Below are 22460 nucleotides of genomic sequence, written 5' to 3' on the forward strand. Positions count from 1 at the left end.
ACGCTTAGATCATGTTGGCCTACACTGCTGTCTTTTTGAATTACTGTTATTGGTATACCTTGGCTCCTCTTGATGACCAAATTAATTGCTAAATCCAGCTTTGTGGGCTTTAATTTTTCTTTGGGGGTTGGGGATAAATGTGTAAAATAGCCCCCCTCTAATTGTTTCCTCGATACTATAGATAGAATATCCAGTACTTACCTTTTCTGTAGTTTCTTCTTGTTAGGTGGGACCTGCCTTGTTGAGTCTATGTAAGGTTGTCCTACCTCCTTTGCTTCATCTTGCTGATGTCTGTGGATTTGAGCAGAGTAGTCACATTATTTACATAGTTCACACACAATAATGTTGACAAGATGATGCAGTGGTGGGGGGCAGATGTACATAGAGTACTTTGTAGGGCTTGTCCAACCTTTGGTGAAGAAGCTACAGGAAAGGTAGGTATTAGTTATGCTCAATCTAGTGTATCTAGGAAGCCATTAGGGGGTATATGTACATTTATTGAGAACTTAGTAGGGCCAGCTCTCCCTGACAATGGAGAAAGGTAAGTGCTAGATACTCTGCAGAGTGTATCTGGCAAGTGATTACATGTAGGATAGGGGTTATTTTGACAAATAAACCTTTTGTGTCTATTTTGTACATTGAATCTTTAACAAATTAACAGTGGACTTCTTTAAATTGATCATTGAAAGACATCTAGAAAGATTCACAGTCAGTGGTTTAACTTCACAGGGTGCATATGTTACAAGGCCCGGTAGTGAGGGGGGCCCAGCAATGCCGCATCGCCCTTCCACTACCCTGTGAAAGTCTCTGAGCTGAAGCAGTGGGCACAGACATCGGTCCCTGCGTGCTCAGAAGAGGTCACCACTTTGCTTTATTCAGAGAAGTATGGGGGGCCTGGGTGGCTAGGTATGGTAAACCTTGCCATGGGCCTGTCCATTTTCCGCCCAGCCATTCTTCACCACACACTTCAGTGTTGGAAGTAAACATTTACCTATATTACCACACCACACCTTACAGTCTAATTTCTAACCTATTATTTCTGGAACTTTGCCAGGCATATAAGCCTTATATAGGCTTGGTGTTTGTGGTAATGTAATACATATTTTTAGCTGTCTTCAGTGTGTGTTCTGAATTCGTTTCTGAAAGATGGTATATTGTTCTGTGGTTTACCATCTAGTCACTGCTTGTAATTGTCTAATTATGTCATCTGGGATTCTCTGCTGTCTGTGAGAAAGATCCCTTATTGCAAGTGCCAAAACTGGAGCATTAATGTTTTGCATGCAGTTAGAACTGAAGTGTCTTATTTACATTAGCATTATGGTGTATAATCCGCACGGGCTGTAAAACGGCTGTACATCTCCCCATACGGTAAAGTGGACAAGGTAGCTGACCCATTCAATTGCGTTGCAGAGTTTGAAAACAAACATAAATGTTTGACACATAGGTGCATAGTAACTTTGCACCTTGGCATACCATGTTGCATTGGAGGGGCAGGTAAATATAAAATGTGGGGACAGATTTATATTTTGGATAGGGCATGTCCTAGATCAACTTTAAATTTCAGTGTAAAAATAAAGCTATCTAGTATTTGTGCGCTACTTGAAAAAATAGCCATCATTTAACTTGTGTGCAAAATAATAAACAAATTTGCACCCCTTGTATTGTAACATGGTTTGTCCCAGAGAACATTTACTCCTTTTTTTGTCTTTCTTTCATGACTCATAATTTGCAGGTAAAAATGTCTGCGTTTACTGTTTCTATAGATAAAAAGGATACAGATATAAAATAAGCATACTGTGATAACATCCGCTCCAATGAGATAACTGTATAGAAATTACCTGCATGTACTGTTTATTACTTTGAAGTGACAAGTAGGATGCAGCATTTCCTTTTTAAATTACATGACTGGAATTGCGCATGTAAATTGCATCAGGTGATTCCAGCTCAGATGCATTCTGCATTATTTTTCTGGGTATTTGTAAAAACAGACCATATACCCCATTATTTTAAAAATCTTACTCTTAAAGCATCAATGTTTCCTGTTTGCGGAATTGCCAGGACTGCTAATATGCTCAGATTGCCCAGACTGCTAGTGAAAGCAGAACAGACATGATACACTTGTTGCACTGAGGTCTTCACATTCTTTTGTAACGGAAAATATGTATAGTTACTACAACTTGGCTACGAATTTGTTACTTCCAAGGTGCCAATGTTCCCGTTTCAAAATAGTTACAAGAATAGGGGTCTATAGGAAGGCTGCCATTTATTCTTATTCCATAATGATCTTCGATGAGCAGCTTTCCTTTCCTTCCCTGGTGTTATGGGTCCCTCTGTCAATGTTCCAACTGATATACAGATAGTGGACAAGAAAAAACACCAACTGGGTAAGTGAGGGAAACCAAAGCTTATTGAAGGGGAGTCCTGCCACACAAGTGTGGCTCATGTGTTAATTAAGCAAATAGCTTCCCTGCATGGTCCTGTATAAAATGCTGGACTGCCGTGGTTACCTATAATTATATCAACCGCAGTGATTTTGGCTGCTCAATCACCTCTCTTTCAAACTTGGTCAAAGGAGAACTCTAGAGTGTAGGGTGTCCTAGTCAAATTGCTATGCGTAAAAAGCTCATAACACCTGACACTGCAAATTTGTTAGTTGAGTGGAACAAAGCGTACAGACAATAGACTGCCTAGTAGTGGAGGAAGATTTTATGGTCCGATGATGAATCCTTCACCAAGTAAAGACAAGTGCCTATGTGGGTGACAACCTTTAGAACTTTACAGCCCTGAGTGTTTGTATTCAACAGTGAAGACTTCTTGTGGTTCTATAATGTTTGGGGTGCATTTTCTTGGCATGGTTTGTCTCTTGTGGAAGAATGGTGCTGCATCTGTCCTGCACAATTCCAGACATTCGTAAAGTCCATACAGTCTTTACTGGCCATATTTTGTTGCTCAATACCGTACTATGCGATATTATAATGGTCTTATCATTGTTTTGTTCACTGTCTATATTTCCATTGTCCCCAATCTACTTACAGAATAGACCTCAACATAAATTGTATGGTTACTTCTCACCCACCACCACCCACTTCTGAGAGCATGGGTATGTAGCTACTTATACAGCCAGCTGGAAGTGTTAAGGGGAAAGTGAACAGGCCAATGTGAGCATATATTGTCCACCCCTTGTTTGATAGAGGGTTATTTAATGACAATGTGCGAAAACCCATAGAAACCATATCCTTTAGTCTGACTAATCTGTAATTGGAGAATCGTTCCTATTCAAACAAAGTGGTCAATCAGCAACCTACTTACAGCGACATGATCAACACTTACTACCTATCCAACCAACCGCTCCTTCATTGTCTCTACCTCTGGCACTTTCTTCCCTCAACTCCCATTATCTATTGGGGTCCCACAGGCTCTTTTCTCTGTCCTTCTCATCCTTTCTCTACAATCTTGTTTGACAAACTGTCTCTGCTATTTCCAAATGGATGTCCCACACTACCTAAATATCAATATGTCCAAAACAAAGCTTCTAAACCTTCCTTCCTCCTAAGAGTCACCACTTATTCTCTGTCTGTTAATATCATCACACACTCTTGGTATCACCCTTGGCTGTGCTCTCTGCTTTACTCCTCACATCCAGTCGTCTCCATCTTAAAGATATTGCTAGAAAATGCACTTTTCTTAACCAAGATGCACAGTTCATCCTAAATGCTGTGATAAGACTGATCTTCCTCTCTCATCGTTTCACTCAGAAAATCACCACATACCCCATGCTAGTCAGCTCCAAATTCAAATTACCATCACCTACAAAGCCTTCAGTGATAACAGCCTGTCATACATCTAAAATTGTATCTAAAATTGCTCTCTGTTGCACCCTTTTAGTTCTACCTGTGACCCGTGAGATTAAATATGTATCTCCTGTCTGCCAACAAGAATTTTCCTGTGCCACTTTCCACATATAAAATTCCCTTTTACGCTCAATCATACCTTCATATCTTTAAGCCCTCAAGGAAATCCACCACTTTATTATAGCCTAACTCTCATTCTTCGCTCTGAGCCACACTCACTCTTCTTGTCTCAGCTGTACTCCTTTCCCGGCCCTTCAGCCCCTTTGTTTCCTGCAATTATTTTCAATGTCCCTGTTTTTTTATGTATGCTCTGTTTCCACCCCCTGCTAATATAACTATACAAGTAGTTCTTCCAACACTATATCAGACTGTATGATATTAGAAAACGGATGGACAATGTGCTATTGGTCTCTGCCTTTCTGTTACAGGTGGCTTTTTGTAGAGTTCTTCAGTAGATTTACATACAAAAAGACTGATGTTCATCCATCCCATCTAAAATAGCTGCTGAAACTGATAGATATTATTCTTTTGAATGGCTGTATAGATACAAGTGGTCAGGTCAACATAAAATATTGTATGTGTTTTTGTAACAGACGGGACCTGTAACTCTTAAACTCTGACACTTTCTGTTTTGGAGCGTCTAAAATGCACTAAATATAAAAATCCCCGTCTTTTCCCACATTGTCCCTGTTGTTGTGCTCCTCATTACTTTGTGTATGAGTGTTCCTGGCAGTGTAGAAGCAGCAATTTACTTTTTCTTCTGGTTTTCCAACATTTCTGGATAACCCATTTGCAGATAAAAGATCCCATACCTGTTTTTCCTGTTGATCAGTTAACAAGACATCAACCCATACCATGTGACAGGGCACATGTTCAATACAGATCTCTGTCCACCTAATTATGTAACCCCTATTGCTTCACATTCTTCATAGAAAAGAAAGTTCTTGCACCACAACGATGACTCAGTAGCACTGGAGCTGTTTATTCTTGGATGTTACTGATGGATCATCTTTCAGGTGTTTGTGAAACACTGAGCTGTTTGTCAGCATACGTTATAACTGTTTTAAAACCAAACCCTAGTTTGTTTGTCGTGTTTCAGACATTTAAAGGGAAAATATAGCAGATATATAAAGAGGGTTTAATTTTCTTTCATATACGTATAATTAAATGTTCAAGACAACATCGAGCAGTTAATCTGCATAGAGAAATACACTTTTCTTTCTGGTTTTCGGTCAAATTGCATTTGTTAATATCAGTGTTAATTTCACTGCTGAAGTTAATTGAATGTTACCTGTAGGTTCTGAGCTATGAATCACATTGTAGACTTAAATTATAAAGCAATGCTTATATATGGATGCATGTCTTGGACTTATTAGTACTGTTGTTTAACCTATAAGGGAAAGTTTTACACAAAATATGTATTTCCAAGAATTTAGTATATTGATGCTTTAAAAGGACAGAGTGAAAGAGCAACAAAAGTTCACCTCTTGCCTACACACAATGGAAGCTGCTATTTTGTGGACTAAATAGGGGCATGGGTAGGGGGGAGAGTCAATTCCTACCAATGTTCCGCAAAGTGCCTCTGAAGCGGTCCATTAGGACGCTCCGCGGAGATGTCTGTCCTGAAATCCCTGCTTTGTGTAGTGCAAGGAAAATTGACTGGAGATTCCGGTATCGTAGTAACTGGTAGAGTGCGCAGCCAGGCATTGCAGTGATGTCCGCCAGCACATCGCTAAGAATTTCATTCCCCCCATTGGATGTAATAAGAAAACACACTATAAATTCATTAGGAAGCGTGTCTCTGTGTTGTCACTGGCACCTTGTCAATTGATTTGTTAGGATCCACTGGTGAAATTTCAGTTGTCTCCTAACTGGTTCTTGCTCTAGTCCTTTATGTCAGTTCTGTTCAGCTCCGAAAAGTATCTTAAAAAAAAAATAAAAAATTATAATGTGACTCTTGCAGGGCAGGCAGGGGCTGTCATGTTTATCTAGTGAGTCAAGTGCCAGCGTATTGGCATGGATATTCCTGCAGTTTGTATGTGCTTTGCAGTGATTACTTGCATGCTGTAGAAACTCTGTGAGAACGCTGGCTGTTACCATCACAGCGATGAGAGATCTTTGAGCAACTTGTGGATTGATCCAATTGTCTCTTATTTGAATGAATTTGCATAATATAGCTACTTAGCCTACATTACAGATAAACTAGAAGGATGGATTTGTTTAGCGGTTGTTGATTTGGTACACTGATATGTTTCTCAACCTCCATTACTAAAGATTTTCTTTTTGTTTTTTAGGTTATTACTTGATAATATATATATTTTTCTTTGCTGTATTTTTTTTCATTTAGTTCCGATTGTGTGTTAAGATATGGGATAGTGTACCCCCTTTCTGTTTTAGAATAATAGAAGTCAGGATAACTTTTTATATGTATTTTTTATAGAAGTCACATAAATCAAAGGAAGTTCTAATATAGCACTATAGTAGGCATACCTCCCAACATTATTCCAGGCAATATCTGGAGAAACTAAACCCCGGCCTGACTCATGCACACCAGTTTTAATAAATCCCCCTACAATGCGCCCAGCTGCACTCGCTTTCTGACCAGCTACGCTCACTTTCTGACAGAAGACGCACTCAATTTCCTGCCAGCTCCAACCCTTTTAAGTTCTGCAAATTGGGACTGTTCCTAAAATCAGGACAGTTAGGCATGTAATATGGATTGAGTAATTCCACACAATACACAGGTTTTACTAAAGAATACTGAAGTGATGACATCAGAATTCAGATTGTATAAATGGTTCTGAAGCTTTTGCTTATAGATAATATTCACATTAATTTATACACAAATCGCCATCACCAAGAACTCTTCATAGTTGCAATTATGTATTGGTCATGTGGAACAAAATGGGTGGTCAAGCTGTGGGCTCTGCTTTCAGTGTGTTTCATACATTAAAGATTGCTCTTCTGATCAGTTTTATAAACGCTATGTACTATGTCCATATAGTACTTTTTTTTTTATTTATTTTTTTAGCACCATTTCTTATTTTTTTTTTTCTGAAAGAGCAGTGGATTATGTTAGTGTATTTTTTGTCGTTTGGTCCTATTTTGGAAAGATGTCCGATCCCCATCCATTTTTAGTCTTACTCTGCAATCATATGTCCTGCCTGCATTGTCCACTCATTGTGATGTAGAATGTGGGTCTGCAGCCTCGGTATTTAGGCTATTGGCAAACTGCAACGGCCAACTAAAATCACTCACAGAATTTTTTGGAATTCAATTGCTGGAAAACTAGCTTGAACGAGGTTGTAGGACCCTCTTTCAGGTAGTAACATTTTTGTTATCTCATTTCATGACTTGTGCTTTTTGTCTCCATTTCCATATTCAGTTCATATCGACCAGGCTTGTCCTCCACTAAAACACTTGTGCTTAATGTTTTACGTAGGTGGTAAGGACATTTTTTTTGTTACCTATTTCTTGTTGCTACTGCTCATTGGCTGATATGATTTTTTTTTTTGCATGTTTAATTCTTCTAAAGCTCTCATGAGTGTGGTGTAAGCACAGAGCTGTCTGCGCAGAATGTGTTTGCATGTGATACACCTATGGCAGCTATTCACTCAAATTACCCGGAGGTTGTCTCCCATTAACATTTTTGTTACACTCACTGTGAACGTTGATTAGACTCTTGCTGTAACATCACGTGTACTCACATTATAGAATGTAAAACATGCACTGTGCACCTGACTCCTAAAGCATATTTATTTTTGGGGAGACACGCTTATTGTACAGTTCAGTATTGGTGCTGAATGCCATATTTTGGGGACAGATGAATGATAGTTACCACCATATTGTCCTTTTATAACATCTCATATGCTGTTTTCAAGCTCGTCGAGCAGCAGCTAGTGCTAAAGTTTAAAACCCATGTAAAGGATTATGCCATCAAATTCCTGAATACGAACGTTTAATATGGCAAAGTTTTTTCTGCCTTCTTTCAATGTAGACCTGGGATTCTACAGGTTGTTGTGTGGCCTATTCCACTGCCATTGTGTAATATTTATTTTTGTTTGACATGTTGGCTGTGACCTGTGTTGCCATATCCTGTATGTGTTGATCCATGCAACTGTGATGTCCTGCATGTGCCTTGAGCCAGCAATGCCCAGCACGCACATTGTGCCCAGAAGTGGGCGCCATCCACCTCTCCCACCTTAAATGATTAACTGAATTGCTCATAATTTGAGCAATTCATCTATTGTTTAAGTATGGGACTTGAGATTGTTTACTGTTAGTTGATTTTGATCTCTACGTTACATCATTAGATTGTACGCTCCTCTGAGCAGGGCCATCTCTCCTCCTGTTTCCACCACTTCTAACTCTGCTCTCCAGCTACTTAGCCCTCCTCCTCAAAGGTCCTCCACCCCACGTCCACTTTCGCTCCCTCCCCCCCCCTGGGGATCTCCCTGTCTTCCGCGCCCCCCTTCTTGGGCCCCGTCGTTTTCGGATCCTCCCTCCCCCTTCCCCGCCCTCTCTAGCTGTGCATTGAGCGTACTGAGTTGCTGTGTTTACTGTACTGTGCTGTCTCCCATTGTATTGTGATTTTGTTTGTCTCTGTACGGTGCTGCGGATGCCTTGTAGCGCCTTATAAATAAATATTAATAATAATAATAATAATCATTGTGTAATTACCTCCATTTGATGTTGTGCACCCACTGACTGAATTGCAACAGATAAGCCACACTAAGCGTCATGTTCTCCATGGCAGGGCAGCTATTGACAAGTTTAAAATGTCTATCGGTCTGTCTCGTGTCTGTCTGTCTATCTCTATAAAAATATACCGTATACCAAATTATTATTTCCATGTATGTGTAGTAAAAAAAATAATTTTTAAAAAATGATTGCAGTACCGTGTTAGCCATTAAAATCTATGTATGATGAATAAATAAATGACGTAATTGTATTTACTTCCAAGTTAAACTAACAGTAGGACATTTGTAGCAACATTCTTCTGACCAGGACCTGGTCATTAGGTAAATACAGCCTTGTTAAAGTCCATGTGATCTGCTCTGATCCAACTTGTGTTCTGTTCTCCATGTAAATGTGTGACCGTATCCTTTCAGGTAGACCTCTTGTTGTGCACCTGCACTCTCTTGTATTCTCTGTCACTTTTTACTTGCAGCTTCCATAACATAAAACCGCACATACTGGCTTCGACCAGTTAAACCTGCACAGCAAAGTATAGCTTGCAGGCAGTAACAGATGAGTGGTCTCTGATTCTTTCAGTAGCTTTTACAGCATGCAGTCGTGGTGCTCACACCTGGTATAATATACAGAGAGGTTTGTGAAACAGGGCTCAGGTATCATTAGTTCTGGAAACTTTCACATGTTTATCACAGCCAGAAGCAGCCATATCAAGTATTTTAGGTGTTTTCATATCATTCAGAAGAGATCACAGTTGAAGAAGAATTTACGGCCCTGAACTCAGCCTGCTGACCAAGCTACCAGATCACCATACATGTATACGCTGCTGTGTGTGTGTGTGTGTGTGTGTGTGTGTGTGTGCCCCGTTTTTCTCATGTATTAGTGGTTCAGTTTATTGGAGTCTTGATGACAAAGCATCACAGACTCCTGTGTACGTTTCATGTATGCCCAAATCTCAGACTTTGCAACTACATGTTACTATGTCGGCAACATTCAGCTCCTATTTTCTGGCTACACTTAAATATATGCACTCCTGCAAGGTTGTGGATACATTTCCCAGGATGCTTTGCTGTCTGTGATGTAATTACAAATACATCTTTGGCTTAGGTGCAAAAAGGTTTGCAAAGTACATAAACTGACAGTGATGTGTTAAAAGAGCAAAACCCAAGACTGTGCTGTAGTTACCCCAGACTGCTATAACACACAAGCCCTCTCTGAGAAGTGCATTGCTCAATCCGCTCATGCTGATGTTGATCATTTGCACAGTTTTCCTTGATTTAGTTACTGGGTGTGCTGTTCATTTGCAGTCTTTGGATGACACATGAATAAGGAAAATTAGTGGATGACTATTGCTTACAATTATTATTCAGGACTAATCATTGCAAAACTTGTTGGCGTTCCACTATATTGCGTAGCCTCTTGTTACAGGATGGGCTAACCTCTCTCGGGGGGAGCTAGTTTTTACCAATTTATTTTGGGGGTTTCTTTTATACTCCATTAACTGACGTTACTGACCTCTCCCACTGGTGCTACTCAGCCAACAGACACTGATTGACTGTGGTCAAATGTGCACCATTGTGGTGTCCCAAGTTGTAGGACAGTTGCTGCCACCACCAGGCTCCTTCAACGGTGGCACCTGGCCCTTCTTACTTCTGAGTGGTCTATGTAGCTGCTGCAGCACATCTTTGCTGGTGGCTGTGGCTTGTTTGTCTGGGCTGCTTATTTTGTTTCAGGACTGCAGGTTGGCAGACAGTGTTTACTTGTGATGTTAGGATCAACAGGACAGCTGGGGCAGGAGTATTAGCAACTTGTGGTGTTTGTATAGAGCCACAGACAGTTTCTACCCCTGTCATGTATTCAGGTAAGAAATATTGTACCAATACTAGGGGGTGATGTGATCAGGGTGGCCAATTTGGGAGAGGAGTGGTTGCACTTAGCCAACCAATCGGGGATAGATTTGACTGAGGACTTTCTGCTCATGTGCAATTAATATGTTCCCTGGTTAGTCATGAGGAATGACCTCTTGCAAACAGCATTGAACACAGCAATATTGCATATTGGTTGTCATCAGGGTGTAGCTATGGGCACAGGGAGCAATTGTTTGTTCAAATTGGGATTTAAATTCAGTTCAGTTTCCTGTGATCCAAAAATAAATGCATAAGCCTATAGGTTAGGTTTGGTTTACCATTGGGACAATTTCGGCTACTTGTCGTTACTGATACAGGATGAACTCCTGTGGTTTTATGGTCAAAGTAACTTCATTGCCCGGCCTGTGCTCAGACCAGATATATAGTTCTAAGCCCTGACCTACATATCTTGTGTTACCTTCCATATCCTGTGTCACAGAATTACACAAACATGCTGTAGGCATCCTGCACCAAAATGCCAGTATCTCAATACTTTTTTTGCCACAATGTTTTTCTACATTTGGATATATTGTTTGACCAAACAAGAACATTCAAGATGGAGACCTCTGTCCTAAACCCTAACCATTTAATTTGACAGTGTGCCAACACAACCCCATGTGAATACAATGGTGCAAATCCCTCCCAGTATGAATATAGATTTCTGTTATTAATTCATGTTGGTGACAAGTATGTGAAGATCATTATATCTGCATGTTGAGCATTATCACAGGCACCTATATTTTTATGCAGAACTGGTTTCCATGTACAGAGCTTTATTGTGGCAGGTGATTGGCTCAGTCTTCCTGTTGCTCACTGGATGCAGCCATAATTCTGGGAAACGGCTCATCACTTCCTAGTTCACGGACTTAATGCTGTCATCAGTATATCTGTAGGTGGTGAGCTCCAGTCACATGATCGCTGATGCACTTTACAAATGCTGTAGGCAATGTCTGTAGAGTATCAGTGCTCATGTGACAGACTAAAATACACAATACGTCCCTGTAACATTAAGATAGGTACACACTACAGGTTTTTCACCTAGTTATCATGCCAATCACACGATAAGCAGCTGTTAGATCCTATATCGCATTAGTCTGTACGCTCCAACGATAATGTTTCTATAGTTTGATTTTATAAATTGGCTAAAAATCGCTCTCAACAATGGAACAATGTTGGGCAAATGCTGAGGGGTTTGCGCGCTCACGGGAAGCGGTGTAGGCAGATGTCTATAGAGTGTGCAGAGTCGGAATCTGCATGCTCATCGGGACTTTCAGTTGTTGCCAAAATAATTACATCTAATTTTCTGTAATATGTGCACAGCTTTTGCCCTAATCTGACTCGCCTGGATGTCTGTGAACACTGACTTTTTTTTTTGTGAACTATAAATGTGCAGTACTAACTAGTGTACATAATTCACTTTTCCTTTTTTTTTAAAAGTTAAATCTGTTTGACCTTAACTGTTCTTAGCAGCAACTGTTCATGTATTTCTGTCTTTAATAGCCACACAATAATACAGTGGGAATGTCTTTACGTCAGTACCCCAGCATGTGGAAGCATGGCTGTGCTCTTGGCTTTGTGGAAGCCTAATTGTTTGCATAATTGTCTTAAGTGCTGCTCAGAACCCAACATTTGCTGCAAAAAGCTATACCATTGACTTTTTTTTGTGTTAACCTTAACCTAGAAGTGGAGAATCCTGTTTTGTTCAATCTTTAGATTTAATAGAAAAGATTTTAGCGTGGGCCACTAACCAGATTAATGCTGATTCCAACAGTAAGGTGCTGCCATTTCACCTCTTCATATTGCCATGCTGAATGGTAGACTGCTGTGCGTGTTACAAAGCATTTTCTGGTTATGTGCTGAAGGACAGAGATGATTAATTCCAATAGTTCTGCAGCTAATCATTGTATTTGTCTTTCTAGTGTTCTGCAGAAGTTAATTTACATGAGCTTGAGACGCAGCACTTATGATTTGAATCAGTTTGGGTCCAGCAATGCATTAGTTTTAGTATTCAATAAAATGGTGAAGGATAGGAATCGTTTATAGATGAACTTTTCAAATGCCACAACAGGGGCACTTACGATTAGTATAAAGACGTGCACTGTTTGTATATACTTTGACAGACCTCCAGACCCAGTGTAACAAACATGGCTTAAAATACAAATCCAAAAACACTTCAGAGCTTGAAAACTCAAATGCACAGGGTAGATAGGAATATGTTGCTCTTAGGAGCTAAGTGTGGGTTCTAGGGTGAGCTAGTGAAATAGCATCAACCTGTCAATCTAATGGTCAAGCCCCTACTCCTATATTTCTCCTCTTGGGAGGATACCCTCTTTTTCTGACTGTGCCCCTTATAATTTATAGTCTTCCACATTGGAGGACTGGAGTGTTTGTAGAATCTAGCAGCTGTGCACTCATACAGGTGCACCTCCCACCGTGTTATACTGCTTACATCACTATAGGACAAATACGTCAGCAGGTTACTTGTATTAGGATAGGGAGATATTTAAAAGTGGACTTGTTCATTAATGTAAATGAATAAAAATCTGGGACAGTAATTAAGGAAACCACGGCAATGGATTTGGCCTGTTGGGAGGTTTACAGTAAGTCAATGGGCAGTACACAGCATATCTTACCTAGCTGCAATGTGATAATGCGAAGTTCATTTAAAATGTCTCTCCTCTTCTATTTTGTACTTCTCAAAATTAAGATCTTTGATCATTGATTTTGTTTTTGTATTTTTTTCAGCTCTGTAGAAGGTGTCCTGAAAACACTAGTGAAAGCCTGTAGACCGTAAGTTATTTACAGATCTAGTATGTGTCATCATGGCTAAAATGCATATAAAGTAACTTCATTGTTTGTACATGAACAACCACAAACTGGACATTTCCTAAGTGTTGGATCTGTTTGGAAAGTCCCATACAGAATTTGAACAGCTGATAATATAGCTTTGTTGATCCTTAGGAAGATAGCTTTAGGGCTATACTCTCCTATTATCAGAGCATGGCTGTAACTTCTCCATAGTTTAGTAAATTTATACGTATATCCTCCTGGGGGTAAATGTATGAAGCTCCAGGTTCTTCAACACCTGCGAGTCCGGCGTCTTCAGCGCTTAAATTTAAAGCGCCGCTGCCTTGTAAAGGGAAGTTTCCCCTTTACAAGGCAGCGCCGCTTTAAATTTAAGCGCTGAAGACGCCGAACTCGCGGGTGTTGAAGAACCCGGAGCTTCATACATTTACCCCCTGGTGTCAGAAGCATTCTTATGTCTAAAGACCCATCTACATTTGCTTTTCGTCTTGATTTAATACAATGTCTGGAACGTCCATGACATCTGACATTCTGAACAACTTTTTTTGTGTTCTTATTTTAATTGCTGTTCATTTTACTACGACTTATGCAGTTTGAGCAAGTTTAGCGCCCTGAATAGTTTGTTCCTGTGTGTTTGTTAAAAATTAAAAAATGATTAAATTGTCTTATATTATTTGCAGTTATTTCCCAGATGATGCAACGGCAGAAATGCTTGAAGAATGGCGGCCTTTAATGTGTCCTTTTGATGTAACCATGCAAAAGGCTATTAGTTATTTTGAATTATTTTTGCCTACCTCCCTGCCTCCAGACCTTCATTATAAAGGTTTTAGGTGAGTAACTAATGTAAGGTCTATGGCAAATTTAAATGCCTAAATGCTGCTAAACGCTTTATAATAGTTTTTATATATAAATGTTAATACCATGGGGAAATAGTGAGCACTCCCTAGGTATGCAGCTTCTTTAATCTATATGTATATAGATTTGTTACATAAACAGGTTAGGTAAGAAGCGCAATACCATGGCAGAACTTAACGGGATTGCCCACTTCTGTACAACCCCATGCTTGGTGTACCTGTAATAATACCCCTGTTTCTTGATGCCAGGGTTAGATTATGCCACAGCCTGCTAGTTTTGCTCCATTAAGTCCTTTAGCACCAAGAGCTGCAAACAGACCAGCTTCAGGTAACTGATTCAGTGGGGGTGTCAGGTTAGGTTATTTACAAAAGTGGACAATCCCTCGAAGACATTTTACGTAGTCTGTTTAGTTTATCTTCCCAGATAAAAGTAATTGTGGCTCAACTTAGTTTCTTGCTGTCTGCACTAATATTGTAATAATGTATTTTAGTGTTCACAGAAATATATGCTTCTTTCCCCTCCAAATCAGAGCCTTTATCTTAGATGTGATCATTTCCTAAATAGTTTGTGAGTGGTGGTGTCCCCTTTTCCTGTGGGTTACCTTACCAATAATTACCAACCACAAATGTTTACATTCTAGTCATGTGCAGTTATCATTTAACGTTGTAGTTTGCTGTGTGGAGCATTACAGCAATTTTACTCCAATGTTTTCTTTTTCAGGCTTTGGTTTGATGAATTTATGGGTCTCTGGCTTTCGGTTCAGAATCTTCCTCAGTGGGAAGGGGTATGTACCACCGATGGTGAATAATTGGTGTAGTTTGGGGGAAATCTTGTATACTTCTCATTCATTTACATTTTGTCAGAAGGTCTGTGCTAGTTGCACTTTTTGTAATAGTTATTTTCAGTATGATTTGACAATAATAAAGAATAATTTGCATAGTGTAATTTCAACAATATTCCACCCTTTTATGTCTTGAGTGGTTATATACAAGAAGAAGATATAAAGGCTGAGAAGAAGGGAGATGGGAAAGAAGTGAATTGAGGGATTCTACCACATTGTTGATTAAAACCATGTAATGTGTCTTTTAACTAGTGTCTTTATCTTTAGTAAAATATTTTTACATGGGTTGCAGTGTGCAACTTTCAGTAATATACTATTGTTTTTTAAAGAAAGAAGAGCATTTAAAGCATGACTTTGCTGCATAAATATAGGTGTGATATGAGCAGCATCAGGGTGTTTACATTACTTTGCTTAAGATTATTTACATGTTTGTTTGTGTATATTTATGCGCTATTGTCTTTTCTCATCATAGCATCTCGTAAACCTCTTTGCACGCTTGGCGAATGATAACATTGGCTACATTGATTGGGATCCATATGTACCAAAGGTAAGCTGGTATACCTTCCTTTTTATTAGTGGATTATCAAACTAGCTTCACTTTGCCTTTTTTATTTTGTAAAGATCTGTGTACAAAGTGAATCTTGGACTTTGCGTCTTATCTAAGGACCCTGCATGAGCATCTAAAGTTTTTTTTTCTTTTTTAAATAAGTCCTGCACTAAATCCCCTCTCTACCCAATAGCCATGCTTCGGTGGTCCCTGCCCTGGGATTACCACCCTTTGCTCAATGTAGCAGGGGAGATACAAGACAGCGGCTCAAAGGTTTTCAGTTAGAGCCGATGCGTCACATCTCTCTTACTGTGGAGAGACACCCGAGCAGTGTCAAAGATAATTGACATTGATTGAGGTTCTGGCTAAATGTGAGTGCAGGGACACCGTTAAGAAGAGCTAATGTTGTGATTGCATGGCAGGGGCCACCACCAAAATACCATCATTGGGAAAGGGGGATAATTCAGTACAGGGGGGCTTTTTGAAATTTGAAAAATCCTTTAAGCTGCTTTGCTTATGGGGATAAAATAGGCAAGGATTGTGTGAGACTGCGGGGTTTATGTAGGCAAGCAGCTTCCTTAATTGGCCATGTGGGAAAGCACAGGTGCAAGCAATGAGCAATCGGATTCCACAAAGGACCCAGAGATACAATAGGCATAATACAACACGCAAAGATATGTGACCCAATACACCAGACACAGGGAGAGACACAGAGACAAACACTGACATGTAACCATTTTTCTATCATATCTAGCTGTTATAAATCTCAGCCATTTCTCTTATGGCTGTGCCCACTAGCATTATCACCATATGGGATTTGCGATACTGTGCAGCACTAGAAGATATCAATGAGTGTTTAGTATCTTTTTAAGTGTAGTTTAGTATTGTTTAATCCTTGTAAGCATTATGCTGAAATGAAGAACCTAAATCAACATTTATTTATATAGCGCCAGCAAATTCTGTAGCGCTTTACAATTGAGAACAAACATTAATAAAACAATACTGGGTAATACAGACAGAGAGGTAAGAGAACCCTGCTCGCAAGCTTACAAGCTATGGGACAATGGGAGTTGGATACATGAGGTTAAGTCTACATCTTGCATTCCGATCCAGCCATAGTGCAACGGTAAAAAGGGATTTGTACACTATATGATCCAGTCACACAGCAATGTTTGTCAGAGGTTTGTTGTTTTGTGTGAATTGTGTAAAGGATGGTAATATGGTAGCCTAGTGAGGTTAAGAGGGTGCTTGAGGAATATTATAAGCTTGATTGGGAAGGTGTGTTTTCAGAGAACACTTGACGGTTTGTAGACCAGAGGAAAGTCTTATTGTGCGTGGGAGGAAATTCCATAGAGTGGGTGCAGCTCTTAAAAAGTCATGGGAATGGGAGCATGTAATGAGTGGATCAGAGAAGCAAATCTTGTGAAGAATGGAGTTGTCAAGTTAGAAGATATTTTGAGACACGTGAGTATGTTGGTGCAGTTTTGTTGATGGTCTTGTAGGTTAGTAGAAGTATTTTATATTGGATTTGGTAGAAAACAGGCAACCAATGTAGAGACTGACAGAGTGGCTTAGCAGAGGAAGAACTATTTGCAAGGAAAATCAATCTAGCTGCTACATGCAAATAGATTGTAGAGGTGAGTGTCTGATTTGGGGAAGAATAGTTAGGAGGCAGTTGCAATAGTCAATGTGGAAGATGAGTGCATGAATTCTTGAGTTTTTGCGGTGTCTTGTGTGAGATATGTATGTATTCTGGAAATGTTTTTTAAATGTATGCAACATGATTAAAATATAGAGTCGATATGGGAAAAACACGATAGTTCTGAGTCAAGGATGACACCTAGGCAGCAAGCTTGCGGGGTTGGATTTCTGGTCAAGTCAACAGAAATAGAAATGTCGGGCAGGAAGCTTCTATTGGTGGGTGGGAATATTAATTCTGTTTTTGAAAGTTTGAATTTGAGTTGGTGAGAGGATATTCAAGGTGAAATGACAGACAGTAACGTGGGATAACACAGATGGCAAGAGATCAGGAGAGGGTAGTTAAATTTGGGCGTCATCCACATAGAGATGATACTGAAATCCAAAGGCTCTTATTAGTTTTCCTAGAGAAGTGGTATAGATGGATAACAGCAGAGGACTTAGGACTATTTATTTGTACTATTAGGCTAGAAGAGGCCAGACACCTATCATAAATTATACATCAAAGAACACTCTGCCAACATAGGTTAAAGCAATAGATAACAAATTCCTAAATGGTTTGTGGTGAGCGGATTCTCACAAAATCATCACTACATGTAAAATACAGTGAATGTTTATTTTCTGGGTGACTGCTAAGTGTTTTGTCATTTTTAAAATGAAGTGATGTCACATCTGGTCACCTATTTTCATGTGTGGCCTTGGATTACATAATACTTGATTTTGATTTATTTCACAAACTTAACTCTGGGCAGACACACTTTAATTATTTAGCATATGTTGCATGTAGACATATTTGTTCAATTACTGGTATATTTCGTATAAGCAACATTTTTTTTTTTTCGTTACAGGTTTTCACCAGGATTTTACGTAGTTTAAATCTCCCTGTGGGAAGCGGTCAAGTGATTGTCCCAAGACAGCTCACTAATGCATATGACATTGGCCATGCAGTGATATGGATAACTGCAATGATGGTAGGCATCACGGCATTTTATGGCTTAACAAAAAGTGTTCTACAGAAGAGCAGAGCCACAAAGTAGTAATCAGTTTTGTTTTTTGTTTTTTTTATTATTTTGTTACATCATCAGTAAGACACATTCCTGCTCAAGCTGAATGATGAATTGTTTTGCAATTAATTAGATTTGGTAAAGAAAGATCATGATTTATTTGAATATGTATTCTATTAGCTTCCATAGATCACAATGAAGTAAAATGAACCCTGCTTGGAAATGTTTTTGACTTGACATGATATTTCACAGTAACATGTAAACCTCATGATCACCAAAGCTAGATGACTTCTCAGAGTGCTGACACAAAGGTGTTAAAAGTAAAATACCCCCCACCTCCATTCCCAGAGTCTAAATTGTCTCAATAAAATGTATCTGTCTGACAGAATCGCTCTTTTGGACAGATTACATTTTCCACGATGTTCCTGAGAACATTGCGGCCGCGCTTTACTACCGTTTGTACGGTAAAAAGTAACATTTTTGCTCGTACCTCTATGGGGTGCGAGCAAAAGTCAGCGGCACTTTCACTAAAAAAAAATCACCGCGTAGTGTCTCACAGCCGTTACGATTGTGTTTAGAATTAAATCTGCCCCTTTATGTTTACAGGTCAGAAACTTTGTAAGGTTGATTTTCTTAACTCCTTTATCCAGGATGTATGGTTTGTTTTTTTTGTTATTTTTTCCCGTCAAATAATTTTCTTTTAATGTATTTAATATTTTTCTAAGATAAAAGTTGGGGCTTGCATTTTATGGCTTTTTGGATTATTTATTATGTAGAGAAGAATGGGGATAGTCACAGCAATACACCTATCCAGAATTGTTCTGTGAATGGATGGGCTTACTGTGTCACCTGATCAGGGGGTGATCACTTTATGGGGATTCACAGATGTCAGAACTGCAACCAGAGCCCTGATCTCTACTGGGGTCCTTTGCTCCCGGGACCATTACCCCCGGACAGCGCATTGTGCGGATTAATTTAGAATCCATCCTGTGTTACTGGAAAGTGTTCCAGCGCAGCTGCTCTCCGATGCCCCGTCTAGGAATGTTGTTTCAGCAGTCTCCCCCCTCAAATATTCACTCCTGCAGGGTTTATTCTCTGCCATGATTTTTTTTTTGTCTGATTAGTGGGAAAAAGTACAATTTAATTGTAATGAAATAAATTATATATTTTTATTTGATAAAAAGCATGCTTTTTCCCCTTGCCATGGCTGAGTGTGTAGGGAACGGTGTGCTTATAAGTTTTTCAAAACAAAATGTTATTGTTATTGCTGCGATTAGTCATCACATCGATCACATTACTCTGAACCATGTTAATTGCTTCCCGATCATTACTCCCTGACCGAAGTCAGTTAGCACTAATCTCTGTCCTGCCATACCCCTGTAAGGACCCGATATAAAGGGCAGCATGGAATAAAGCCCAGCCTCGTTTGCCGGATATATACAGTGGGCCTGTTCAGTAACCAATTAAGATGCCGTACTTTCTTTTCTGTCTAATAATCTGGAAACTTTCATCTATTTAATTTAAACTTTTATATCTAAAGGGAATGGATGGAATGCAGAACACAATGAACCTGGACATAATAGTACATTTTCAGTGTGCTGCTGCAATTACTAGATGTCCCGATAGCTTCCCTGTAGTTATACTTCTGTCCATAGAAGTTTTGATATTGTTCAGTTGTAGAATTCTCATTGTGAAATTGGACTATATTGTGGGTATAATGCACCCGTACTGTAGAATCAAAGTATAAGTCACTGATTAATTATGCAGCCATCCATACCCACCAAATATAAGGTGAAGTTGTTGCATATATTGATGTACCAGTGTCTATGTATATAAAGATGTATTTGTAATAGGAGGGTAGACTGCACTAGTTGTTGGAGCGGCGTTGGTTAATCTGTTTACTTGATGCTGCCTTATTTAAGTGTCAATCCTGAATCAGTGACTTGCATTGGGTATGTAAACTGCTTTACACTTAAGTGTTTACTGAAAGTAAAATTTATATATCCAGCTATATCAACTGCCCAGTGTATAATGCAGGCTCCTTCGCCTTAGTCTGTAATACATGGAAACTGTATTAAATAGAGACTTCCCAAAGCCCAGAATTCCCCCATTAGAGAGACACCCCCCCCCCCATTTAACAACTCTTAATGTTTGTGTGTGTCCCACTTGCACAGCGATGACCATCACATACACATTTGCGTTATAAGCCATTCCCATCTACTTCCCCTTTCCCATTTACACAGATCAGGTATCCAACGCCCACTCGCCTCCCACACCATTTGTTCCCCTCCCCAAATTCCTGTTTGTTTGTTGTCCGCAATTGGGTATCTCCAAATGGGTCATATCTCTATGATCTGAGAGATGCACAGAACCAGAATAAGTGTAGAACTAGCACAGTTGTTTGGAGGCATTGTGCTCCTTCCAGCAGCCAAGTTCGAGGAGAAGGCCCAGCACCTCTGCTGTCACAGGGAAGCAGGTGAGGCCATGTCCCAGCTCCCTGTCCCTTTAGGACCCGGTTACAATCACTATTATTTCTTGGATTGCTCTCAGTTCCATTTTTAAGAGATTATCCCCTATAAGCAAAGAAAAACACACGTGTAAACTGAGCTGTCCTTGGAACCAAAGAGATTTTACAGACAACTTTGTATTAATCACTGTACCCATGCTGATGAATGCATTTTTAGCAGACCTCAGAATAGTGATCTATTGAACACTGAAGAATGCTTTGTCTATACTCACCAGACCATTGGGTGGAACCAGAATTAACTGTTTTTGGTTCATACACTCAGGATAGAGAAAAACGTTCCCCATAGTGATCAATAGATTGCTATTTTGTCTGCTTAAGCTGTATTCACCATGGGTTGATGTATAACTAGTAAAAGACCTTAAGTGACACTGATTATGATGTATAACCAGATCCTGATTAAATTCTTACACTGGTAAGTGCTATTTTATTGTTTCCTCTTTACAGCTCTTGTTCAGAGACTTATGTAATGTACTCATCTTGTCTTCTGCAGGGAGGTCCAGTGAAGACCGTACAGAAGCATCTAACAGGGCTCTTTAATAGCATAACCTCTTTTTACCATCCATCTAACAATGGGAGGTGGCTGGTGAGTACTTTGCTTACATTATCATGTAATGTGTGAGTTCTCTATAGAGGAATGTGACTCTGTGTTGATGTGCCAAGCATGTGTTCTCTCCAGTATGTCTAAACTTCCTTGGAAATGCTGAACTGTTTTAAGAATAGACATTCAGGACACATATACAGATCATGACTTTACATCTCTTTGCGAGCACCAAGCTGTTTATGGGGCAGCACCGGTCACACAGTGTTCAGGCTTTACTAGGAAATGTCTAGGCTTGGATTGCTCTCAAGTCTTTTTCTCCGAAGTCCTTTATCTTATGTTTATTATGTCTTCTCTCCCTCATCCTTGTGTTGAGTGCTTGCGGAGTAAGTAACTTCAGCTTAAAATATAGAGAAGCTATTTCTATAATAAGAATTGAACTTTAAATAATATCATTACATAATGTCCATTTCACTATATGGGTTGCAATCAATGGAGTACATTTCCCCTGCATGTCAAACTTTTCAAAAACCAGGATTATTTCCTACACATACGTTGCGTCATTTTATCTGGTTCTGTGAATAGCTGCACAAATTGTTACGGTTTTGAAATATAAATGTCATAATATACTAACTGTATGGGCCTCAGATGTTTGTGTTTCCCGATCATTAAACTAAAGCACCCTCATTTCTTGCCTTGCAGAGCTTGTGTTAGAACACCAGTTGGTTCACTTGCAAAAATTGTGAAATCAAAGGTTATATATAAATCTCCCTGGTTTATCTAGGGTGCCCAGACAGGATGTATGCACAGTGTTGAAATGTGTTTTGTTAAAGAACTGCTTGCCTGGGACTTGCTATAAATAGACAGAGACACAAACTAGACAAGATCAGCAGCCTTAAATATATTGTGTAATTGGAATAAATCTAATGACTAAAATCATGACCAGAAAGTTTATTCAAATCAATTTGTACCTGTGTCGTTATTCTAACAAGTATTTTTGTCCCAGTGACCAGAGAGTTTTTCACATTTATACTAGAAGTCCTTTTTCTCTTGGAATAACTTTATATATTTGTATATTACAGTAAATTCTAGATAGTTTGTTTTTTTGGGGTCATATTGTACTTCCTTTTTGTAGTATATTGGGATGCATTTTTTTGTTTTGTATGTTAGAGAATTAGCCTAAGGTTTCTCCCCC

General features: G+C 39.3%; 1 protein-coding gene across 1 annotated transcript in view; it reads left to right on the forward strand.

Annotated features, from left to right (window-relative positions):
- The window catches only part of PSME4 (proteasome activator subunit 4), a 99544-nt gene that overhangs the window by 20051 nt on the left and 57033 nt on the right, over positions 1-22460 (forward strand). Inside the window, exons 4-9 of the mRNA XM_075204051.1 lie at positions 13196-13240; positions 13936-14085; positions 14831-14894; positions 15424-15498; positions 18045-18167; positions 21218-21310. Coding sequence (XP_075060152.1) covers positions 13196-13240; positions 13936-14085; positions 14831-14894; positions 15424-15498; positions 18045-18167; positions 21218-21310 — 550 coding nt within the window. The remainder of the gene's footprint in view (positions 1-13195; positions 13241-13935; positions 14086-14830; positions 14895-15423; positions 15499-18044; positions 18168-21217; positions 21311-22460) is intronic.

The sequence above is a fragment of the Mixophyes fleayi genome, chromosome 3 (genome assembly GCF_038048845.1).
Source record: "Mixophyes fleayi isolate aMixFle1 chromosome 3, aMixFle1.hap1, whole genome shotgun sequence".
NCBI classification, from domain to species: domain Eukaryota; kingdom Metazoa; phylum Chordata; class Amphibia; order Anura; family Limnodynastidae; genus Mixophyes; species Mixophyes fleayi.